This window comes from Macrotis lagotis, chromosome 1 (genome assembly GCF_037893015.1).
Source record: "Macrotis lagotis isolate mMagLag1 chromosome 1, bilby.v1.9.chrom.fasta, whole genome shotgun sequence".
Taxonomy (NCBI): Eukaryota; Metazoa; Chordata; class Mammalia; order Peramelemorphia; family Peramelidae; genus Macrotis; species Macrotis lagotis.
Window position 1 is genome coordinate 489723861 of NC_133658.1, and position 27133 is coordinate 489750993.

The 27133-nt window shown below is 36.5% G+C and overlaps 1 protein-coding gene across 3 annotated transcripts in view; it reads right to left on the reverse strand.

The window, feature by feature from the left end:
• The window catches only part of TBC1D8 (TBC1 domain family member 8), a 112453-nt gene extending 85822 nt beyond the window's left edge, over positions 1-26631 (reverse strand). For all 3 annotated transcript variants that reach the window (XM_074213812.1, XM_074213811.1, XM_074213810.1), the window contains exon 1: positions 26414-26631. In XM_074213812.1, the coding sequence (XP_074069913.1) occupies positions 26414-26540 (127 nt within the window). In that variant the 5' untranslated portion in view covers positions 26541-26631. The remainder of the gene's footprint in view (positions 1-26413) is intronic.
• Positions 26632-27133: the final 502 nt, after the last annotated feature.

Genomic DNA, 27133 nt, shown 5'->3' on the forward strand with positions numbered 1-27133 from the left:
CAAAGAGTTTATCATTGGGTGGGTGGGGTGGAGACTAGATACCCAGGAGGTATACAGCTAAGTAAATAAGTAAATACAAAGAATATACAATATAACAAGTAGTAACTTCAAGTGGGAGAGGGCACTAAGAATTAGGAATAAAAGGAAAGCCTTTAAATAGGAGAAGATACCTAATTATCCTAAAGAAACTTGTGCTTCTACCAGGTGAAGAGGGAATATAAACTGAGGATGGGAGATGATGGAAAAGGTTTGGAGGGAGGAAGTATTATAACTGAGAAGAAAAACTAGCAGGGAAGCTCACCTCAAACAGAGGTAAGTGAAGAGAAATAAAATGGCAGATTGTTGAAAGCCTTATATAACAATTTGAGGATTTTGTATTAAGGGTGAGAGGGATATGTGTGTGTGATATAGTCAAATCTGTACTTAAAGAATATCAATTCGGAAATGCTATGATGGATTGGAGACAAGAGAGACTAAAGATAGATATTTCTGAACCAAATAATTTCTTATTAAAAATTCAGTGCATGAGCACTCCTAACTCCATATAATTAATTGACCATATTAATCTTATCAGTCATGCAGTTCTTGAGTTCCTATGTACACACACACTTCATGAAGAATTATGAAGGATTCTATTATTTACACAGCTGGAAACATCATATAAAGAGAGATAGTATACTATTGCTTAAAAAAATTGAGACTGAAAGACATCTAAGTTCTAGTTTTGACTCTACTCCTTATTAACTACATGACATGAACACATCACTTAACTTATTTTGAACCTGAACTTTTTCATTTCACAAAATGAGTTAGATTATGATCTCTAAGTTACTGCCCACTTCTGGCATTTCCCAGTTCTGGCATTAGGGGGCTTGTTTAAGGGGGCTTGCCTTTGTAAGAATGAACCAACCTGAACTCAATGTGGCTCACACCATTCTAATCATTCTATTTAGTGATCAAACTACCAAAATAACCATATAGAAAGCCAAGAGTACTGATGGTACAGTTGAAAAAGCACTGACTTAGAAATCAGATGACCTGAATTCAGGTTCTGCCTATGCCACTTACTACCTTTGTTTCTATGTTCTTTCTTCTCTGTCAATTTTTCTTAATGTGTTAAATGAGGGGGACTTACACCAGATAATTTCTAAGGTCCCATCCTCCCCTAAATGTGAAACTCTTCTGTCACTATTATTCCTTAAAATACATAAAAATATGGTTCTCTTAAAATTCCAAGCAATTCTATGATTTAAGTCCTAAGCACCTGATGGGCAATCAGTTCATATTTTCTTTTATGTGTAATAAGAAAGCATTTAGTACTGATAAAACAGTTTGAGATGTGGAGACTATTTGGGAAAAAAAAACTTTGAATTATAAAACCAGCACAGAAAAATAGAACCAAGACCAGAAGCAAATTATTTGCTAACAGTGAGGCATTTATTGATATATATATATATATATATATATATATATGTACATATATATATATATATATATACAATCATAGCTTAAATCTTCAGAGTTATTATTAGAACCATGTGAAAATCAAGTTTTCTACATCAAAAAAAGCTTGTTAATCCTTATGAAACTCAGCAGACTGCAAGCCTTGAGCTCACAAATTATGTGACTATGGTAAATGCCTCACGCACTGTAAACTGTGGAATGAGCCTGTTACTGCTGAAGTACACCCACATGAGTCATGTCATATGAATAGACAACAGTACATCAGATTTAGTAACTTATTCTTATCAAAGGCTGTAAAAACTTTCATCTTCATGCTAAAACAGTTTAGGAAACTTTGAAGTCACATGTGAACAAAAGAAGAAAAAAGGGAAAGATATTTAAGAAATATTTTAAAAACTTTAAAATAAAAATTTTCATATCCTTTATAATATACCAATTTGTATCTATTTGAAAATTAATGTTACCTAATTTATGCAGTCTATATTTCTGCAGTCACTGAAGAAATTTGTTTTGCTTGAGTACGTGTATACTTTTTTCTTTTCTTTTTTTCCCCTAAGGGAGTCAGAGAATGAAGGAGGGAAAATAGATTTCTGTTCATTGAAAAAATAGAGGGTTGCAGGTGTGCATATGTGCATGTGTGTGGGTGTTTGTATGTACATGTGAATAAGCACTATAAATGTGAAATTTTGGATGCTCTTTAAGACAATGTAACTGTACATTAATTTTACTTAAATGTTTTGTTTTATTATAAGCTAACTCTCACAAAGTAAAAGTGAATCTGTGAGTGTATATGATATAAAAATTAAAACATCTTAACGCAACTTCTTTAAAAATCTGAAGGCTTTTCATCTGACTAATGAGATCTCTCTGCCTCTGAAGCATTACTTCCTAAATGCAATTCGAAATTTATTAAACATCTACAATATACTAGATACTGTACTAGCTACTGTACAAGGACATACCAAGCTGTTTTACAATCAGTAGTCACTAATACAAATTTCTTTACTATTTTAAGGTGTTTTTCCTCACCAAAAACAAAATCCCAAATCTTTTAATTGAACAGGACAAGAATTTCTCCATTTGGCATATAGAAAAACAACCTCAGAGAGGTTAAGTGACTGCATTGCTAGGATGGGAAAGAGCAAGAGGGTAGAAATTACGAGTAATCCTACCTCCCCAGAATTTTCAGAACCAAAAATTTATCTGGAATGAGTCCAAAAGCTTCAATTACTGTCAAAGAGAACATATCTGCTTAGAAAAGATGCAGTTAGTGCTACTTTGAAGCCACTCTACAAGATGGATGACAAAAGTTCAAACAGGATAAACATTTACTTCCTTGCATTCTACTTTGACCCCTCAGTTTTAGGCAATATATTATGTAAGTACAGTCAAGTTTTAAAAAAATGCCAACAATCCCACCTACTGATAGTCCTCAGAAAGTTAAGTAAATGCTCTACTCTCAACTGTGCAAAATAAAACAACTATTAATTGCTTAACAGAGAATGTGCTTTCCTGAAAGCTAGCACCTGAAATTTTTCTGAAAAATTATTTCATATATTAAGTCATCTGTAACAAAGGAAACTGTTAAAATCACTCTGATTCTGCATAGCTATATACTAGCATAATAAAATTTGAATCATTTACATGTTTTTGAAAGTTGTCAAAGTCCAGCATGGTTAATAGCTCAAAAGACAGTCACACAAGAAGGAGCAAGGATAGAGAACTCCCATGTTTGTGAATTCATAATTATCAAATCAATAAGCATGTTGTTATTCAGTTGAATCCAACTATTCATGAGCTGGGCCTTACTGTCCATAAAGTTTTCTTGACAAAGATACTGGAGTGGTTTGCCATTTCCTTTTTCAGTGGATTAAGGCAAACAAAAATTAAGTGACGTGCCCAGGATAGTACAGCTATTAAACTTTTGAGTCTGGATTTGAACCCAGATCCAATGGGGTTAAGTAACTTGCCCAAGGTCACACAGCTAATAAAGTATCTTACAACACATTTGAACTCAGTTCCTCCTTTCCCTAGCCAGTCCTCTATCCACTACACCACTAGCTGCCCCCCATGAATAGTTTCTAAGATTATTATATAAAATTAATTTTTAAAAAAATATAACAAGTAGAACTCATATCTAATAATATGACAGATCAGGGATTCTTAACTTTGCTTATATCATAGACTACTTTGACTGTCTGATAAAATCTAAGAGGACACCTATTCAGGATAATATTTTTAAATGCACAAAGTAAAATACATAGGATCACAAAAGAAATAATATATATTGAAATACAATTAACAAAATATGTTTTAAAGCAGTTCCAAAATCCCAAATAGAAGACACTTTCATAAAACATATGCCATTATGTTGAATAGGAAGAAGTCTGAAGAACATAGAAGATATCTACAATATATCTCATTGTGGACAGACACTGGGAAGCGGTGGGACTTCAGTCATTCTTACAAATTCATAGTGTTTCCCTATTTTCTCTTCCTTTGTCCTTGAGAGTCACCATCTGCTATAATTTCACTCTCTGTCTCTAATGGGTGGGTCCAGAGCTTCCAGGGAGAATAGGTCAAACCCAGGGAATCATATGGCAGGGGATTTTAAACTGTCAGCTGTAGTGAAATCCAGAGGAGTGGTGAGCCAGTTTCGGGAAATCAACTTCTCTTCCTTCACTGTTCTTGTCTTCCTCTTCAAATTCCAAGGTCCACAGCAACAAACCCACATATATATCCTCCTCACTTTGTTGCTATTCTACTTCAGAATCTTTCCCAGATATCTTTCAGTAAGAGAAATTTTTAGAGAAATTGGTCAGAGGGACAGCTAGATGACAAGATAGATAGAGACCCAGCCCTGGAGTCAGGGAGACATGAGTTCAAATCCAACCTAAGACATTTAATAATTACCTAGCCGTGTAACCTTGGGCAAGTCATTAATCCCCATTGCCTTCAATAAATAAAACTTAAAAAATAAAAGAAAATTGGTTAGAGCTCTATGGAGGAACATTTAACCAGTTTCTTTTCATTTTCACTATGTTTAGCAAACTAGATGGTCTCAGAGTGCTAAGTATGTAAGTATAGATCCCACCTAGTGCAAAACTCAGTTATCACACTTCCTCTTTGGATAATCAATTTAGAGACACTCCTTTCTGTAGGTTAAAGAAAGTAGTTCACAGGGCAGTGTGGGCTATTTTATGCTAGACATAATAAGCAAATTATATTTGTATGGCAGTTAAGAAACTACCATAGAATCATTCAGTAGTTTGATTTCAAAAGGCTATTTGAAAGAATAACCAAAACTTATTACCCCTAAATTTTTGCAGCCTATAAAATACATCAGAAATAATTTCACTAGCCACTTTCTCTTAGAGGTACTACCTCCTTAGTACCAGGTACAAAGAGGTACTTTGATTTGGGTATGGTATAAAACATGCCTTAAATACTAAAAACAAACACAGTAAGAGAATGCAAAACAATATGACATCAGAATAAAACCAATTTAATACTCTATTCAAAACATTCTATTCAATTGTCACTTAGCAATGTCCTACATCTAATATTAATGAATCCAAAGAAACAGTGCTAAGGCCAATTCACATTTTCACATTTTCACATTTTATTTGCCCACCACAGGATTTCTTTTACACCAAGCCAGATTTTTCTCAAATCCTAGGTCCATGGCTAATTTGCTTAGTTAACTTAATAAACAATGTCATCTATATTATAGGCAATAAACAAAATACAGCATTGTACTGAGTTCTGAGGAAATCTAAAAGTGACAATAAAGTAAATAATAGGCAAATAGGAGACAAACTCAGCTATGACTTCAAAAAACTCAAAGGTAATATTTCCTTAAAAATAAGTAGAAATATACTAATTTCTGCATTTTGAATTATGTTCTCCCTTATTTATTAAGAAAGGTCTATTTGTAATTAGAAACATTATCTCACATTGTCTAGGCATTTTATAGATTGTCTTATTCTTAAATTGAATTTATATAACGCTTTGTATGACTCTTAAAATACTTTTTCCTCCAAGGATTTGCCTTTATTCCCCCATCAACAACATTTACAAAGACCTTCTATGGTATAACTGGTCCACCAAAGAACCAAAAACCCTAAGAATACTATCCTTACTATTTTCACATAATGCAGCATTTCATAATGAGGAACACGCTGTTTTTAAAGGCTAATAAGGAGATATTGTACCTTTTCTCTTCAAAAGGGGGAGGGGAATAACACTTAAGATAAATCTTAATTTCAGAGGATAACATTTAGCAAGATTAAAGTTGTGGGTTTAACTCCTTGTTGTTGTTAGTTTAATTATGTCCATCTCTTTGTAATACCATTTGGAATTTTCTTAGCAGAGATATGTGGTTTGCCATTTCCTTCTCTAGGTCTTTTTACAGATGAAGAAATTGAGGCAAACAGGATTAAGTGACTGCCAAGGGTCACACAGCTAGTGAGAAAGACAAGATTTGAACTCAGGAAGATGAGACTTCCTGACTGCAGGCCTACGCTATTGTCCAATTATAGTTCTGCACAGAAAAACACACTTCTATTAGAGATTAATATAAATGCAATCTCACCCCCCCCCATGTCATTAATCTTCTAATTCACAAATATGTAACACCAATCATGAGGAAGACTAGGAAAGAGAATGTGGATGGTTCAGAACAAGTCTATCTTCACTACTTGAAAAATAATTCAAAATCTATGTTAACCAGTATTATTACTAATGATCTTGGCATATAAAAGAACAACACATTTTCACAGGGCATAGGGATGAACTGGATCTATGATTTATTGTATAGAGAACAATAGAGGTGAGGATCCTTGCTCTGCAAATGCAGGTCTGCACTCCCTCTCTAAAAATTATAGTCTTGGAGAGTTGCCCAGAGTACTAAGAAAATAAACAATTTGCTAAAGGTTACATAATCAGAATATCCAAGGCTAGGCTTGAACCTATGTCCTCCTGGCTTTAAGGTCAGCTCTCTATACCCTGATATTCCTGGTTTTAGGATTTCTTGTTTATTGACTAACCAAAATAAAATTACTATGAATTTGCTCACCAAATCATAAAATATTGTTTTCTAACAATTTATTTAACAATCCATTTTTTAGACTATATATTTAATATCTATCTATTTACCTACCAACCTACTTGCCTATCTAGTTGTTCAGTTATTTCCCATAACATCTGACTTTTCCGGATTTTCTTAGCAAAGAAATGGTCTGCCATTTCCTTCTCTAGCTCATTTTACAGATGAAGAAACTGAGGCACACTGGGTGAAGGGACTTGTCCAGGATCACACAGCTAATAAGTGTCTGTGGCCAGATTTGAACTCAGGAAGACTTATCTTCCTGATTCCAGGTAGCACTCTTGCTGGCTGAACCACTGAGACAGAAGGAGAGGAGGGAGAAGGGAGAAGGAAGAAGACAGAGAGAGACAGAGAGAGACAGACACAAACTGTTTTCTTTCCAGCAGAGAGAATATTTATGTAATCAGATTTCACTACTTGGAAAACCAAAAAAACCAAATAACTTAAGAGAAATTTTAGGTAAACTTATAAATGAAATATTCATTGTTTCTAAAGGGTAAATTAAGGATATTCAGTTACATAGCTCTAACCTCAAAAGTGCCACCAAACACTCACATGCTATTTTTTATTCATATTCTTCAGTCCATTGCTAAACACACTGGGCTGGATTCTAAAAGTCGATCCCTTATCTCATATATAACATAGCTCTGTATAAATATCAGCTATGATTATTGTTATTATTCTTATAACTGCTCCTCTGTAAAATGCAGGAACTGGTCTAGATAACCTTCTTTAAACTCAAACTTGATCTAAACTCTGTACCCACAGTATACAGTGATAGCCTCCTTTAGCCACTTCACTAATGTAATGTTCTTAAGTGGTACCTCAGGAGAACTTTTTTAAAAAAGATTTTATTCAAAGATTACAAGTCGAATATGAATATAGCCAGCAAAGCTTTATGTTTACATTCAAATCATTTCAACTTACATGATCTCATAACCATTTTAAATTATTTCATTGTTTCCCCAATCAGGATTTGTCATTCAATTTTCCTCTTCTATGGAGGTATTCATATATTCTCCATTCTTCTCGTGCTTTTTTAGCCTTCTATTATTTCATATAATTCTTTCCAGCTTTCTTAGTATACCTTTAGATGGAGTTCCAATAATCTCTTGCTATCACTCAAAAGCAGATGTTCTTAACCTGAGGACCATGGACACCGCCCCCCAAGCAATCTATGAATAAGTTCTAAGGGAGTCCATGACCTTGGATGGGAAAAAAATTAAACCACAATTTTCATTAACCTTATAGTTCCTTGGTAATCCTATGTATCTTATGTATCTAAAAACATTCTAGGAAGGGGTCCATAAGTTTCACTAAACAATCAAAAGATTCTATGTTGAAAAAATAATTTGGAAATCTCTATTCTAAAACAACCAATCTTTCATGTAATAAGGTTGGGAATCAAGGGAAATTGAAGACATACTGAATCTCTCACACAGTGCTAAGGTAAGAAATCTGGAATTTCCTCAAAACACAAGTTTAAAGAAAATAGTCCCTCTCATTATCTTCCCATCCCATTTTTTAAGGTTTTTTTCTGCAAGGCAAATGGGGTTAAGTGGCTTGCTGAAGGCCACACAACTAGGTAATTATTAAGTGTCTGAGACTGGATTTGAACCCAGGTACTCCTGACTCCAAGGCCAGTGCTCTATCCACTATGCCACCTAGCCACCCCCCATGTCAACCTTTGAATCCTCATACAAGTACCAAAAGACAAATTGCCTGAATAAGAAATACAAAGAAATATACTAAATCATTAGGAAGTAGCCTCATATCAATTGTATGTGAGTGATATTTTATTCTTGTTGAAAAAAAAACATTGACTATATTTTAAATATATTTATCATCCTAATAACCAAACTATATTCTGGACTATTTTGCCCAACAGATCTTCTAACCTACAAGTTTTATCTGGCAAGTTAAAGCTCAACAGTTGACCTAACATCAGAATTAAGATTTTTGAAAACATTAATACCATACATTCCTAAACTTACTATTCACCGCCACTCCTTTCCAGCAGGAATATGTTAAGGCAAACAATTAGGGAAAATTAATTGTGAAAGGAGTGTATTTTCCAGGTCTTGTGCCTGAAAAAGCTGAAAAATATTACTGCAGATTTATTAAGTATCTACATGTACTAGGAATAAGCAAGCCCCACAAAATCCCTTTTTTTTTGGAAAGCTTGTCTTCTTAAGAAAAAGTATCAAGAGATCAGGGAAGGCACTCAAGTTGAGCTTTATAAGAGAAGGAAAGGTGGAGATACATTCCAGACATGAAGGAACATCTATAGCATATAAAGTTTGTAAAACAACTTATTGGCCAATCTTCCTGGAACACAAGACTTTGTCAAGGTGATGAGTATGAAATGAATGATCCAGGAAAAGGCAAATTGGAATTAAATTGTGAAAGGCTTTCAAGTGCCAAGCTAAGAAGTTTGTATTTATCCCCAAGGCAACAGGGAGCCACTGACGAATTTTAAAGCAGGGGAATGATGTGGTTTGACCTACTCTTTAGAAAAAAATTACTTCAGCAGTTTTAATAACGGAGGCTTATGATAGGAAGATATCAGACAGTTAGGTATTTGTTATACCAACCTTGGCAAAAGCTGATGAGGAACTAAGTTTATGAATGCTTGCCCAAATTTGAAAAGAAAACAGATTTAAGAAGGGTGGTAGAGTTAGAATTGATGAGATTCAAAAATTGATTAAATGGTAGATTATGAGTATGGTGAGAGATAAAGAAGAGTCAAGGATCACTTAAAGATTTCTGACTTGCAAGCACACAAGCACTGTAAATCATTCTACATTTGGAAGGATAAAAACTACACACAGAAATGAACTAAAGAAGGCTTTATAATACGAAACATCAAAAATGTTTTTAAATAGGTTACCCTTAATAATCCAAAGGTAATGTTACTGCTCTCAAATACCCACCAGCTGTATGACCCCTGGGCAAGTCACTTCACCCTATTTGTCTCTGTTTCTTCATCTGTAAAATGAGCTGGAAAAAGAAATGGCAAACCACTCCAGTATCTTTGTGGTTTCATGAAGAGTCAGATGCAACTGAAAAATGCCTGAACAACAATAATAAGTTACTATTTGACCCCCATCATTTGAGTTTGACCCTACAGTTGTAGAGCTGGGGTGTTAAACATATGATGTGCAATGCTTTACCCAGTACAGCCCGAATGGGATTAAAATGTAATTGGGAAATATTTAACAAAATAAATAAAAATATAGGTAAAACACAGATAATGCTAATGGGTGGTTTTCCTAAATCAACAAGTATTCCTCAGGAGGTTTATGTGTGGCATATCTATTTGAGTTTGACTTCACTGTTGTAGAGACTAGTTTAGCCACTGAGACACACAAGAAAGGAGAATAGCCCATTCTCCAGAGACTCAGCCCTTTTTCTTGAGGTAAAGAAGACCCCAGGAGGGAGTACTTCTATAATTGGATCCTGGGGGTTCAGCACAAACATATAAAGGTACAATTTTGTAGTTATAGTTTAATCATTTTCAGTCATGTCCAACTCTTCCTGACTCTATTTGGGGTTTCTTGGAAAAGATATTGAAGTGGTTTAACATTTCCTTCTCCAGTTCATTTGACAGAAGAAGAAACTGGGATAAACAGAGTGGAGTGACTTGCTCAGCTACTAAGCATCTGAGACCAGATTTGAATTCACAAAGATGAGTCTTTCAGACTTAGACCTGGAACTAGCCAGAGATACTGAGCTTCCAATAGAGTTATAAAGACAGCAGTAAAAATGTTCCCTACCATCACCTCAGTCACTGTCATTACTATGAATGTTAACATCTTGGTATTTTTACACCCATCACATAATGGATCAAAAATGTAAGCAGTTGTCTGGTCTTTGGCAATTGGCTAAAGTTCTCTGGACCATAATTTCCTGAGGTTGGATTGTGTCTCTTTTAGTTCTAAAATTCTGTGAGACCATGATTCCTTATAGAGACACAATGATGCCCTGGACTAACTAGCAACTGGGCTTCCTGCTAACAGCTTCCAGCCATGAAAGGCTCCTCCCATGCAACTAAAGGGCTTAAAACCAGCAGCTGGTGCAGCTATTTTTAAATGTGAAAATAAATCCCTCTCATTCCAATCAACTAAGGGCTGGTTACTGAGATTTTTACATAAAGGGAAAGAAATGAGAAAGAATAGCCAGATATAAAAAATGAAGCTATAGATAATCTATTTCATTAACTAAGGATACATTTGGAAGAGGTATCTTTGAGGCCAACTGAAGAATTACAACATTCAATAGATTTCCTTCAAAGTTGTGCTTTTAAACTTGTCTGTATATATCATGGGCTCTGGAAAGTTATCCTACAAGAGAATTTAAGGATCAGTAAGAATATAGGAGTTAAAATGTAACCTTCTCTCTACTTGGAGTCTCTATTAGATTGCACAGTTAAATATTAAATAAGAGAGAATTCTAATGCATATGCAAAAGACTTTGTAGAAACAGATATAGCTCCCCCAACTAACTCATGGGGTCCATAGCAACAAAATATACATTTATTTTTTAGTGCATTCATTTTAAATTATGACTACATATAAGACAATGCAGTTATATACATTTTGGAAACATCCCTGGAAAGGATTACAGATTTAGAGCTGGAAGAGAGTTTTAGAGGACATATAATTCAACTCCCTCATTTTACAGATGCTGAAAGTGAGGCCAAAATAGCTATGTGACTGTCTCATGAGTAGTAAATAACAGAGCAAAGATTTGAATCCAATTGCTACATTTTCAAACCTATGTTCTGTGCACTGTTCCATATTATTAAAATGTTCCTAGTCATGTTTTCTTTCTTTTTCCAATTATACAGAGATGTTTCAATATTCATTTTTGCAAAGTCTTCTCCCTTTCATCCTTCCCTCCCCCCACCTTAAGAATAGCAAGTAATCTGATATGTTATACATGAACAGACATGTTACACATATTTCCATATTGGACACATTGTGAAAGAAGAATCAGAACAAAAAAGAGAAAAGTCATGAGAAGGGAAAAGCAAAAAACAAACCTTAAAAGGTGAAGATGTTATGCTTTGATCTGCATTCAGATTCCATAGTTCTTTCTCTGGATCTGGATGATATTTTTCATTGCAGGTCTTTTAAAATTCTTTAATTGGCTAGCCATAAGTTTTGTGGAAACAAACCAAAAAAAAAAAAAAACCAACACCATACCATCCCCCTCTGCCAAACAGAATCAAAGTAGCTTTCCCTTGACTGGGGAACAGCTAAACAAAATGTATGTAATATGCATGTAATTATACTGTAATAAATAATAAATTTGAAGAATTCAGAAAGACACAGGAAAACTTCTATGAATTGATGAGGAGCAAAGAGGAATCAAAAGAATATGATTACAATCATGCAAATTAAAACATTGATGAAATGCAATGACCAATCTTGGATGCAAAGAAAAGAGTATGAAACACACTCTTTCTCATCAAGAAAGTAGAGAATGGGGGCAGCTAGGTGGTGCAGTGGATAAAGCACCCACCCTGGAGTCAGGAGTACCTGGGTTCAAATCCGATCTCAGACACTTAATAATTACCTAGCTGTGTGGCCTTGGGCAAGCCACTTAACCCCATTTGCCTTGCAAAAAAAAAAAAAACCCTAAAAACAAAAGCAGAGAATGAGGAGAGCAGAAGTGTACCCCTACCCTGCATAAAACTCCCAAGATTTGGGTCCAGGGTGGAGTTGAAGTTGGGATATACTTATGTACTATAATTATCACATCTCTAGGGCATGGCTAGGAAGAATTGCAAAGGCTTCATAAGACTTTGAATTGAGAGAGAAAAGGGTACTGCATAATGTTCTGACCTATAATAGAGCCTTTGCCCTCATCATGAAATTAAAAAAAAAAACAGTCTTTTCAGTCTACTCTAGCCTTTATGATTCTCTGATTTCTATGATTTCCCTTAGCAATTGGTATTTAGTCAAAATCTTTAGTACCTTCTTCTATCATTCTCTTTTATACACATCTCAATTAAGATGAAAAACTACTGAAAGACAGGGATTATATTATGACAATACTTTCACATCATTCAATTGAAACTTGCTCAGTGTTAGACACCCAGGTTGGCTGCATCTCAATCTCAATCCCAATTGAGGAGTTTCTAATAGAGAACCATTCCTCAGTAATTAGAGAGAAAAATAATTATTATACTTATATATATATATATATATATATATATATATGTGGCCAACTTCAATTTTTAAAAGTATATGCTAAGTAAATGGGAGAGAAAAGAGAAAAAATGTCTAAAATGGATTTTTGCAACAAAATATGTACATAAGTTGAAGTACACAGTTACACAGGGACAAAGACTTTTTCTATAAAGATCACATTATGTGTTGTTGGACAGAAGAAAGAAATGCCAGAAATAGTGAATTTAAAAGTCTAAAATTTGTGTGAGAGGTGTATTTTTTAAAAATTTAAAATTTTATTTTTATTCTGAACTTAAATACCAAATAATAACACCTTCAATAATTTCTTGTAGCATGATAATATTCCATTACCTTTGCATATCATTTTTTTATCCATTCCTCAAATAACAAGCCAAAACAAAAAGATTCACTCTAAACATATTCCTTTGTCTTTGATCTCTTTAGAATATCTGTGCAGTAATGACATCATTAGGTCAAAGATTATGCAAAATTTCATGAGTTAAGGACAGAATTCCAAATTTCTAAAAGTCCAAAGCAAAGAGGGATAACTAAAATACTTTTAATAGTCACATTTAAATATTTGGGAAAAAAGTTTTCAGAGTGAAGATTAAGAATGCCATAGTACTGAGGACTCCCTATCTCATTTTTTTATTTTTGTTTTTTTTTTAGGTTTTTTTTGCAAGGCAAATGGGGTTAAGTGGCTTGCCCAAGGCCACACAGCTAGGTAATTATTAAGTGTCTGAGACTGGATTTGAACCTAGGTACTCCTGACTCCAAGGCCAGTGCTCTATCCACTGCACCACCTAGCCGTGCCATCTCATTTTTTTAAAGAACAAACTAAGTGATACTTTTTCATGACTACAATCTGTGAAAATAAACCAGAAAAGGAGGTGGGAATCAACAATAAGTCAGCAAGTATTTATTAAGCCTCTACTATGAAAAAAAATTATTATCACGGCTCTAAAACTAGCTACCCAACCAGGGGGAAAAGGTTCTTTTTCCAAGCAGACAAAAGGTACAAAGCCTCTCAATGAAGATGCTTTGGAATTGGAAGTAAATAAAAATATGTAACATCAGAGGCATTTCTGGAAATAGATTTGAAACCTCTGTGAAGACAACACACCCCACGTGTGCTAGACATTATAAAAGCTATAAATATGGAGTAGTGAGAAGACAAATGGATCTGAAACATAAACAGTCTGTGAAGCAACAGAAGCATACACTTCTAACTGTTGCTCATAAATAGCCAAGCTAGTTCAGTCCTTTCTGTTAATCTTGAAAACATCACAGTATCATAAATTTATTTTCTCACCCTATCTACTCCCTGCATGCAGAGCAATGATTCTAACACATTGTTTTCTGGCTACTTATTCCCATGTCTCACTTTTCATGACCCCTCCTATGAACATATAAAAACCCCAATCCAGTCAACACAAAGCAAGTTATCAAACTTTTATAAATAAATATTTCCAAAAGCACTAGAAAAGCTCACCTTTTAAAGAAACTATGCATAAAACTTTTTACAAAGCAGAAATTCTAACATATGTTTTTTTTAGATTCATTTGATTCACTAGATTTTCTTAAAATTGGGTCATACTCATGTATGTACATACACATGTGTATTTCAGTCATTTTCAGTCACATCTGACTCCTTGTGACCCCATTTGGGTTTTCTTGGCAAAGATATTGAAATGGTTCAAATAGCAAACATATATTTGCCAAAAAGACTATATTATAGAGAACTCACAACAGGGTCAGAAAAAGTGATACAGGGATACTGAAGGTCTCTCTTAAAAAACTTTGGAATTGATTGTGCAACATGAGAGACTCTGGCTCGGTACCATCCAGCATGGGGTGCCCTCATCACAAAGTTCTCTATGAGCAAGGCAGAATGGAAGCAGCTCAAAAGAAACGGGAAATATGTAAATTTAGAGTACCCACCAGTCCCCACATGGGACTATTTGTGTCTGACTTGTGGTAGAAGCATTCCAAGCTTACATTGGTCTGATCAGCCACAGCCAGACCCATTGTAACTTGTCTCTAAAATAGATGTCATTTTGGTCTTCTTGCTAAGGAAGGACAGGAACCAATGGAATGGTAATGCCATTTCCGTGCCATTTTGCAGGGAAGAGAAGGGGTTAGGAAGGGAAGGGGGGGTGAGGAAAGGCAATAATCAGAGTTCTCTAAGGCATTGGAGCTTCAATCTTCATCTAACAATTAAGTCCTCAACACCGTTCCCCATTCCATAGCAAGTAGTGTGATAATAAAAAGCAGCATGAAAAGCAATCACAAATGAATTTTTAAAAAAGTCTTCAGGACCTGGAAGCTTAGATGAGACACCAATTAAAAACTGTCATTTCAATGTGTAAATCAAAACTCATTCATTTCTGCCCATCTGACTCTCATCCATATCCTTATGGAAATACACCACAAGGGGTTCTAATGTTAGGAGATAGGGGGTGTGAAATGCAGTCCAGAGGACCAATGATAAAGAATGTTATGTATATCTTGAGAAAGAGGTGATAGATCCAAGAAGTATAGTGAGACATACATTTTTGGACATGAATGCGAGAATTTATTTTTTCTGATTATACATATTTGTTACAAGAGTTTCTTCTATTTCTTCCATGGGGGAGGCAGTTAAAGAGAAAATAAATACTTGTTTCTTGAAAAAAATTAAAATTTCAGAAGTCAACAGGATATAATTCAGGCCAGTTTAGGAAAATGGATTTTGTCAAAAGTATAGCTATCATCTAATATGTTAAAAGAGTAGTTTCAAGAGAAAAAAAACCTAAAGAATATATATGTCAAAAAATCTTGTGAATCAATGCCAAATTGTATAAAATAAGTGATCTGGCATTGCATAATAAAATTATTTTTAAAGATTTATTATCCTTTTTGAAGAACATATTCTACAAGGGCAGCAGGAAAAAAATTTCTAAATAATTATAATGTGCCCTTGTCTTCTACATAATGTCTATCTTTCTGAATATTAAATAATTATAAAAAAAAATCTTGGCATACTAAAAAAAAAACCCAAAACAACCTAGTTGCATAACAATAGAGCAAAGACTATAAACTCATCTTCTGACTGATTAAATTACCTTTCTATAGCATATGAAAAGAAGATCAAGTCTTTTGAAGAATAATTTGTAAACTGCAGCCCTTAAAAATCCAACTATCTCTTCTCAAATCACATTCTCTAGTGTGTTTGCTTTTTAAATTGTGTCAAATAAGCTTACTAGACTCCCTTGTCTCATGCTTTCATGTATAAAATATCTTCCTACTCCTAAACTCAAGTGAATGAAGGAGAGAACTAACTGTATTAGGGGAAAGTAAATGATAGAGAAAATTTAAATCACAGGAATCTAAATCCCCTAATTTGACAGACAAGAAATCTTGCTTCCTCAAAGAAGTTGTGACTTTTGCACAACATCACACAGTAGTAACATGACTTGGTCTAACTCCAAATTCAATATTTTCATCACCAGGCTGTCCAATAGAAAATAAGTGTTTCATACTAAAAAATAAAATAAGATGAGTGTCACAGTTTTCCAAGGTGTTCATATACTTTCCTTTTAAATGGTTAGTGCCATTGTTTTATATTATTTTTCAATTCAATCTATCCACAAGCAATTTCCCTAATGATGAGTAGATGATTTAAAAATCAGAGAAACAAAAAGGAGAAGAAATAATGAAGAATTTTATTTAAAAAAATAAAACAAGTATAGGCTTAAGGTTTATTTCATCAATATTTATTGAGTATCCACAATGTATTCCTCACCCTTTCTTTAGAATAGTCAGAATAGACCCTGTAGGAGATTATATTTTAAAAGGGTATTTGTTTTGTTTTCATACATTACATTATCTCCCATTGGACTAAAGGTGGAGATAAGAATTGATAAATTTCAGGTTGAACTGGCAATAGGTAATAAAGAAAACTTATGGCTGTTAAGTCTACTGGGGAAATGTTTCTGGTTTTCTTTGAAATTACTGGCATTAATTTATCACCAGTTAGTTCCAAGAATGTGTGTCTGTTGGCACACAACACAAATTGCCCTATGAGGAGCAGTTGGTATAGGGGATTAAAAAAAGCTAGACCTAGAGCTAGAAAGATCAAGACTTATATTTTCCCACTCACATTTACGAGCTGTGTAACCATGGGCAAATTGCTTAATCTCTTTGAATCTCAGCTTTATCATCTGTGAAATGGGCATGATACTACTAAGAACTTTGGTTGCTCTCTTCATAAAACTGTTGGGAAAATCAAGTTCAAAACTGTACATTTTTGCTTGTAAAACTTAAAGTACTATGTAAATGTCTATCCTTATCAGCAAGAATTATTATTATTATTACTATTATTATTATTATTACCTTGATGCTAAATGGAATCAAGCAGAGCTAGAATGGGACATCTCCATAAAATAGACACAATCAACTCCATCACACTTTATATCATCCTAATTTCATACATTAGAAACAAATAAAACTTCTAGCTTCAAACATGGGGAAAAAATTTTCCTCAATTGTAACTCCTAAGACTGTAAATTTTTCTCATTACCAGAAGCATTAAAGAAATGAGGAAGCTGGATTCAGAGTCTGACAACCTTGGTTCATACCATAGTTCTACCAATTAGAAGTTGTGTAACTTTGGGCAGGTTACTCAACTTCCTAAAGACATACCTGGTTTCCTCATCTGTATAAAGGGGTTAATAACATTAATGCTACCCTACCTTATAGAGTAAAATGAAATCATTTGTCAATCACTCTTTTAACAGACACACTTGGCAGATAAATTTAAGTGTTATAGAAATATGAACTATTATTGTAACAATTTTTATTCTGCAATTATAGGTCTCTTCCAATTTGAAGAGTCAGTCAAATATGCAGAATGTTAGTTGATTTTTCTTTCAGTGTAAAAAATGATTATGGAAACTATTTATGCCAAGGGTGGAAGATCATTTTCATTTTTTAAAAAGTGGTCCTTGGGCTATCACCAGCATACAAAAACAGAATCACTCCTAGATGCTAAGCTAAATGGAACTTTCTCTGATCATCCACTGTTCCCTAAGAGCTTTTAGAATTTAAAAGGCTACAGGTCTTCAAATACTGACCTGTTCTTGAACATTCCTATATACACACATATCTTTAATATGTACATGTTAATATTTACATATTAAAATCATGACATTCCTTGAAAGACATAATAGAGGTAAGTTTATTCAGCAACCCTCTGATTTTTAACATTAATCCAGGCAAGGAAGACATTTATTTGTTAAAGAGTGTTTGTCACTGTCATAGAGGCTGTCCAGAACAGTCTACATGAAACATATCCCTATAGATGCTGAGGTACTCCAGGCACTCCTTTTTGAAGATAACATTGTGCTGATTAAATCTAGCCCTGGAATATTGAGAGCCATAATAACATACACGATTTCACCTCCATTTTTTTTACAGAGAAAAAAATCAAGTGAATGAAAAGTACCTATTTATCCAAACTATGATGTGGCAATTGGACAGGCAAACCCACAGAGTAGATGTATTAATATATATGTTTAGTACAGCCAGTGGACCCAGAATCGAATAAGAGAAAGAAAGAAGTCGGAATTGCCTTTGGGAAACTGCTTAAAGACCTATCTTTTTAACATCGATATTATTTAGGTGAGGCTAGGTGGCTGAATAATTGAAGACCATAGTTATCAGATATTTAAAAGTTGTGGATTTCCCAGAAGTTATTGGAGAGCCACATAATGGGCATGAGCAGACAGATGCACATAACTAAAAGTGACCCATAAAAATTAAAGAAAAATTCTTCCAGAGGGATATATAAATGCAAAGTACTGTAAGACTAAGGGATAAGTGTGAAGTGTGAAAGGAAGACTAGTCTAGTCATAGTCCTGAACTCATGTGAACAATGCTTCCCCGCCCCCCCACCCCAGACTAAAAGACAAGTGATGGAAAGAAAACCTGTTTGCTCTTCTGGTAACCGATTTACAATGTCAAAGAGACCTTGAAGAAGGCCCCCACATATTGGAGGGAATTGCTATGAAGTAATTATGGGAAAAACATAAACAACAAACAGGAAGAGGAGGGGGATGGGTATAACCATTCCTGATATTACAGCGTACCCTTATCATTAAGATCACAGATCCATCAAAGCAAAGTAGATCTGAAAAGGTCTTCTAAACCAGTTTTCATTCAATTTCTTCTTCATCCTTTGCAACAGATGATGATGCCTAAACAATTATTAAGCTGGAATTAGCTTCACTGTGGTCTGTAAGTTTATGATTATCACAAGCATAGCAAATAAGCCTGCTGACCAAAAGTTACAATAAAATATTTCTCTATGGAAATTCTATGTGCTTTATCTCACAATGAAATCAATATCTTCAACTTAGCATGTGGTACTGTGGAAAGAGTATTGAATGAAAGATCAGAGGACCACAGTACCAATCCCGCCCTTGTCCCCCCCACCCTCAGCCCCACTCACCCGCCTTAGAGAAGTCACTTCAATATCTCTGGTCTCAATTTCATCATCAAGAAAGTGGAAAGTCTGAATAGATAATGTCTAAGATTCTTTCCAGGTCGAAATCTAGAATTGGATTATTATCAGAGCATAGATTAATCAAAGAAACAGCAATTTTATTTATTTATTTGGGGGTTTTGCAAAGCAATAAGGTTAAGTGACCTGCCCAAGGTCACAGAGTTAAGTAAGTATTAAAGTGTCTGAGGCTAGATTTGAACTCAGATCCTCCTGATTCCCAGGCTAGTGATCTATACACTGTACTATCTAGTTGCCCCGGCAATAATACTTTTAAAAATGCCTATCTAATACATATAATGCAAAGACAAGATAGTCAGGTGACATTGGTCCTCTTTGAAAGTGAAAGTCAAGCAACACAACCTATATCATAGATTGGGGCTGGGGAAATAAAGGCAAAATCAAAATAGTCCTGCCCTCAAAGAGCTTATATTCTCCTAGGATGAGGGGGGTACCATGTTCACAGATTATTAAGAACAGTAAGAACTTAAATACAAAGCAATATTTAGAGGGAAGCACTAACAGCTGAGATGGGGGGAAATAATCAGCAAAAATCTCCCTTAGGAGACTGAATTTGAGTTGGACTTTTCGGGGCGGGGGGAACCAACTTGATATTATTCTAAAAGGAAGAATTGTAGAAGGAATGAATACATTTCAGGTAATGTAAAGATTGAGTGATAAAAGTTAGCCTGTAAGTTATGATTATATAAATGGAAATACTGTTTTAGGAATCTGGAAAGATAAACTAGGGTCAGAGTAAGGTTTTTAATAACAAAATCAGGAATTTACATTTTGCCCTAGAGACAACAGAGAATCACTAGAACTTATGGAGCATGGAAGTTTCTTGGTCAGGCCTGTGCTTTAGAAATATTTGGCAACTGTGAAGAAAGATGGATCGAAGACAAGAGATTCTGGAGAAAGGGAGACCAATTAAGGAGCTACTTTAACAGTCCAGGAGAAATGCAATAAGTATCAGAACAAGAGTTAAGTATAGGAAAGGGAACAGATATGAGAAAATGTCATGGAGAGAGAGAATCAACAAGACTTAGTGATTTGTTGGACATGGGGCTAAGGAAAAGAGAAGAGCCAAATATGAGTGACTGGAAGGATAGTCTTGCCCTTGATAGACAGGAATGAAACAGGGTGGATTAGAGGACAGGAGATTGAAGTTCTGTTTTAGAAGCAATGAGTTTTCCTATTGATGCCAATGGGACATACAATTCAAAATATCCTCAAGAGAGAGACTAACATTAGAATTATTTATTTCAAAAGTCTTTGCATAGAACTAATAAGGTCACTGAATGTATATTAAAGAGAATAGAAGAGAGTCCAGGATAGAACCTGAAGGTCCACCCCCCAGTTAGAGGGACAGGACAAAAGAGAAAAGAAGAACAAGAGAAAGCAGAATCAAGAAAATACTGAGAGCTGTGTATACTTAGAAAAAAGTAGGGTCAAGCATGTTTTAAATGACACACGACGACTGAGAAAATCAGTGAGTGAAGTGTTTTATTAGATAATTTTATTAAATAATCATGAATACATTATTCTTATTACGTTCAAATGAAATGTCCCATGCCATGTGTAAGAAAGAACTATTGTAGGATCCATGAACAATCTGATTAATCCATAAAGACCTATGATTTAAATCATCAATGAAGGAAATTTCTTGCACTGTTTTCTATTGTACTTGCAATGTGTGGGCAATTTATAGTCTCAGCGAGTAATATGGGGTACCAAGAGTATGAGTGACTTGCCCAGGAGGACAGAACTCAGTCCCCATGCTGCCTCTCCTTATTTTTATACCTTTTAATGTTATTTTGTCACATTTTTTAAAAAATGCTAAAGAAATCAGATAATCAGAGGGGTCAAATTTATAGTCCACAATACTTGGAGGGCTGGAGGGAATGGTGATGAACCAGGTTAAAATGTGATAGGGACATACTTAACAAAATAAACATTAACATATGAAAACATAGACAATAGTACATTTTAAACACAGGAATCTTTATGTACAATTTAGTGGCCCTAGTTCCTATAAATTCGACACTATTGATCTAAATTATAAGAAACTTGGACTTGATTTATGAAATAATTTTGATCACAGGAATTAATTCCAGAACTGAACAACAGAAAGAGGGAGTTGTATTACCTTTGGGAACTTGCAAGTTTCTTCAAGGAGCCAAAGGTTTGTTGTTTTTTTTTTTAATCATAGACCCCTATTTTTCAATTATTATTTAATTTTTAAAAAATATTCTGAACTTGACAAACACTTACAAAAATGATCATCTTCATATATGAGAAACTGAAAGCTCACAGAAGCTTGCTTCGTCCAAGGTCACAGAAAGCTAGTGGCAAAATTAGTACTAAAATCCAAATCTTCTGACTCCTAGTACTATGTTGAAATATTATAAAGGGAAAGCACAGAATATGAAATCAAAGAAAAGTATAATACCAAGAGTAGATAAAGTGGTCATGTAGAGTTAGTCAAACAATGGAAGTTCATTGGTATTCCTACAAAACAAAAACAAGTTGAGGATAGCAACCAAAAGATTGAGTGGGCATCCTATGGAAAATTTTTGGGAAGACATGGGCAAAATTCAGACAGGATGACCAGGAATAGATAGATAATGAGCTATACTGCTGGAGGGATTACTAAAATTCAAGAGGTCACGGACCCATTTGAATATGATCAAATCCAAGATCAGGAACAAAGGGTTAGTATTAGCATTCTAAAGAGCAAAATGAAAATAGCCCAAAGATCAATTCATATCACAACCAATAAGAGGGCTCCAAAATGCAGATACTGAAAACACTAGAGAATAAAAGCAAAAAAAAAAAAAAAAAGAAAAATCCTAAAAAAGGGCAAACCTGAACTCAGATAGAAGAACATAGAGCTCTTTCATTTTTATAAGATACTTTAAATAGTTGTGGTAAACCAGAAGAGTGGGTAGAAGAAAATAATGATGTATTGATTTCTCTATATTCTCCAAACTGTTCATTCCTAGAACATTTTACAATCCTAGAGCAGTCTGCGTTTTAAAATTACTTAAGGATTGAACTAGGTGCTTAACACCATGGCTAATTTAATATTGTACAATCGTTTATTTCCCTGTGGATGTACCAACATCACTAATGTTGGCACTTTGAAAATCTACAATGACACATTTAGCAAAAGTAATATAGTCTGACCCATAATTGGCATGGCCAGACCAAGTGAGAATCATTGTTTCTATCTGGGCTGATTTACAACAAACTTAGAGATTAGCAGTCTCTTTTCTGATAAACCTACTACTTATACCTTTAATGAAGTGACTTTATACCTAGGGAATCCGTAGCACTTCTGCCCCCAATGAGGAGGACTAAGGGTAGGTAGAACAAAAGAAGACTGTCACTGACCTCTTCAAATTCCTCAAACTTAGGAATAAGGAAGTGTAAACCCTGAAGGGTAAAGATGACTTTTCCTATTCTGTTGCCTGAGAAACAGTAATATAAGAATGAAATGTATTGCCTTTTCACCTACCCAGCCCTTGCCATTTTTTCTGTTTTTTAAAAAAGCAAATGTTATAAAAGAATGGGATCATCTCCAATCAGTATTCTGCTTCCATGTTCAAGAACTCTAATATGATCATAATCTCCAAAACCACCATTTTTTCCCTATCATTCCAGGCCATTACTTCTGCTCTGGCTATTCTCTCCTCTCTTTCCCATCATAATCCTTTAGTAAAATTCAACATTACATAAAAATGAAGACTCATATAACTGGTGCTAAAAAGGACCTAAGAAACTATTTCATCCATCCTTCTCATTTTATAGATGACAAACTAAAGCTTAGAGAAGCTTGCTTTGACCAAGATCACAGAAAGTTAATGACAGAATCAGTACTAAAACCAAGGTCTTCTGACTCCTTGTCCCATGTTGTTCAATTGTTTCATTCATTTGGAATTTTCTTGACAAAGATCCTGGAGTAGTTTGCCATTTCCTTCTCCAACTGATTTTACAGATGAGGAAACTGAAGCAAAAAGGGTTAAATGACTTAGAATCACATAGCTAATAAATGGCTGAGGTCAGATTGAACTCAGAGCTCCCTGACTCCAGGCCACTTAGCTACCCTTAGTCCTATAGTTATCTATAGAACAGGATTTTTTTTTATAGTTTTCTGTTTATATTCTATCCATAGTACCACTTGAACTGTTTCTATTTAAAGTCAAGGAATTTCTCAAATATCATTTTTTTCTAAATACCTTACTCCAAAATTTTTAGGTTTGATAACAATGAATTCCAGAATTTTGTCTCTTCTGAGGTCTCTAATGTTACCAGATTAAATGCCTAGAATTTCCCAAGCCTTCTTAAGAGAAATGTTTCTCTTTCTCTATGTTAGATCATAAATTTCCCTTTAAGAACAATCTGACCTGATAACTCAGGGTCTCTCTAACTACAAAATAAATACAGCTTGTTTCATGGTCTCATATTTAAAAGTGAAGGGCAGAAAACTGAAAAGAATTGTGCCATCATTAAGGTCAACATGGTACACTGTGTTCCTAGGAAATTAAACAGTCAGGAAACCTGAGTTCTTTCAATTCTTAGGGCCAACACCCTCAAACACCCTCTGCCTCTGTTTTTTTTTTATTTGTTTTGATTTTTTTTTGGATTGAGTTTTATATGTGTTTGTTTTGGACAAGTGAGGTGTAGTGGATAAGAGGACTTGGACTTAGAATCAGGAAGATGTGTTCAGATCTTATCTCTAGCATGGAAAGCCACTCAATATCTCTGGACCCCAGGTTTCTTGTTCATAAAATAAGAAGGTTGAACGAGATGGCTTTTCTGTCTCTTCTTGATCTAAATCTATGATCCTAAAATAACACTACTACTAGTACTTATTTAGCGTTTCACCATACTGTTTTCACAATTGTAATCAAGGAAACAATTAGGACCCAGGTCCTCAGAAACACTACAAGGGATTCAAGGACACTGAATGTAACAAAGTCTTAATGTTTCAAAACTGCTTTGAGCCTATCACAAATTATTACTGGTAAGGTTCTCAAAACTATACAACTTGATAAGTCAAAAGGAAATCTCACTGCATCCCCCCCCCAAAAAAATATTTCTTGTTTGAACAAATAGTCTCAATCTTCCATCTAACTCAAATCCTGAGCAACCTGCCAATGTTAAAGGAAAAACTAACATGCTTAACTCCAAGTTGATATTCAAATATAAAAAGAATGTCTTCCCAAATCTAATCTTTCCAGTGGCCTTAAACTCATCCTAAAAATGATGAGTTCCTTTCTTTAAGACCCTCTAATGATTCACTGTTATTGTTTTTCAGTTATGTCTGACTCTTTATAATCTCATTTGGGGTTTTCTTAACTAAGATACCAGAATAGTTTGCCATTTCTTCTCTAACTCATTTTACAAATGAGGAAACTGAGGGAAGGAGGGTTAAGTGTCTTGCCCAAGGTCTCATAGCTAAGTGTCTAAGAACAGATTTGAACTGAAGATGAGTCTTCCTGACTCCAGGCCAAGCCCTCTAGCCACTTCTCCACTTATCTCTCTCTCTCTCTCTCTCTCTCTCTCTCTCTCTCTCTCTCTCTCTCTCTCTCTTAAAATCAAATCTAAACTCCTGTGTCTAAATATTTAGGGCATCTTACCTTATCTCCCAACACAAAAAGCATGATCCCCCTCCTTCACACAGATCATACTTTTCACTGACTCCTCCCATTTAAATGAGGGAAGCAAAAACATAGAAAGTAACCCTTCTCCCATTTATAAAGTCATCCCTGGGACAGTTTGGTGGTACAGTGGATAAAGCACCGGCCCTGAAGTCAGGAGTACCTGAGTTCAAATCCAGGCTCAGACACTTACTAATTCCCTAGCTGTGTGGCCTTGGGCAAGTCACTTAACCCCACTGCCTTGCATAAAAACTAGGAAAGTCAAGCCTGATCCTCTCCACCTAACTCCTACTCCTTTTAAGGCCCAGTTTAAGTCACATCCCTACAAATACTCAATGCTGATTCCTTTCTCTGAATGCCTGAATCATGAAACTTTTTTTCATTTCATTTTCCCACATATTTTATGGTCTTTATCCTACTTTTGCATTGCCTATTGCAGCTAGTATACAGCTGTGTCTACAGTTACACCCAAGTGATGAAACTAGCTGACCAGTTCCCTGGGTTTTATATGGCATTTCTTAACACACCTTTGTCTCCTCATTCAACGAACATTTAGTAATCACCTGAATTCAAAATTTTGTCCGAGGTGCTGGAGATAGATTGAAAAAAAACAAAACAAAACCAGCGTGTGCTCTGTCCTCAAAAAGTTTATTTCTATTGTATCAGTTTGGAATTTTTTTTCCCTCTCCTTTAGCAATCTCAGAGGAAACTGAAGCTAAATTAAAAAAAAATAACTTAAACTGTTTCATTTTGCAATCAGGAAGATTAGCTTTAGAAATGACAGTACGTTAGCTCCTCCAGTTTCCCCTCCCTCGCTATTGTGTTAACCTTTTGTATCGAGGCACAGGCAGCTGAAAGTCTGGAGCTACCCACTCCCCCAAGAGCCACCCACACAGAAAAGTTTAGCAAAACTCTTAGGGTGAACCTGATTCCTCTGTTTTCTTGGCGGGGCCGAAGCGGGTAGGATCCTAGCTCCTTTTAAGAACCCATGTGGAACTCGTTCCCCTTTCCCAGACACTAACCCGAGCTTCCAGGATGGAGGACCCGAGGGGCAGACTGTACCAGCTCCCATCCTGAGGGTTATCGCCACGCACCTGCACAGGTGGAAACGGAATTTCCTGCTTCTTTCTACACAAAACCAATCTCTCTAACTCGGGCCCTCCACCAGACTCCGGTTTTTCCTCCAGCAGTTCCATAGCGCAGCTTTGCACCAGCGGGACCTCCCACCCCATCGCCCGCAATTAGGAAGGGCAGCACCGGTCCCGGGAGCCCCCCGGCGACCCCTCCACGTCTCACCCCACAAGCTACACAGGAGGCAGCGGGCTAGTCCCAGCCCAAGAGGCTCCGCGTCCCTCCCGCCCTCCGGCTTTGCCCAGACGTCCCAGGCAGGGGCGGCCTCCGGGCCGGGCCGGTGTCCGGGGAGCCCGAGGCGGCTCACCTGTGAAGCGGCCGCTGCCTTCCCCGTGGCCCCTCCGGCGCTGCAGGATGAAGTAGCAGCTGCTCTTCTGGGTGACCCAGAGCTTCAGGGCGTTCTTGAGCAGCACCTCCTCCGGCTTCAGCCACATCTTCCGTCCCGTCGGGGCTGCCGCCTCTGCGGCTCGGCCCCGGCCCCGGAGCCTCCTCGCGGCTCCGCCCGCCAGCGGCCCCGCGGGTCACATCGTCCCCCCGGGGCCCGGCCCGGCCCGCGCCCACAGCTTCCCTGCCGCCCGCTCCGTCCCGACTCCCGGAGAAGTCGGGGCGCGGGGTCGCCCCGGGAGCGCAGCCCCGTCGGAGCGCAGCGGGGCTCGGGCTGGAGCAGCGGGAGGGGAGCTCCGCGCGCTCCCCGGGCTGCGCTTCGCCGGGCTGCGCTCCCCGGGCTGCGCTCCCGCCCGGCTCCTCCCAGCTGCGGGCTCGGAGGCGGCGCCCGCCGAAGGCGGCTCCAACCCCGGGAGCAGGTTGGGTTTCCGCGTCTCTGCCGCTCCCCGGCGCACAGTTCCGGAATCGGGAGAGGAAGTCCAGTCCCAGCTCCCGGGTCCCCCCGCCTTCTTCCCATCCCTCCCTCCGCGCTCCCAGCTCCTTCCCGCGGCCAGGGTGAGGGCTGGCATGCAGACTCCGGGCGAGCCTCCCCCCCGCCAGCCTGGACCGGCTCGAGTCTCCTTCCCGACATCCCGAAGCCCTC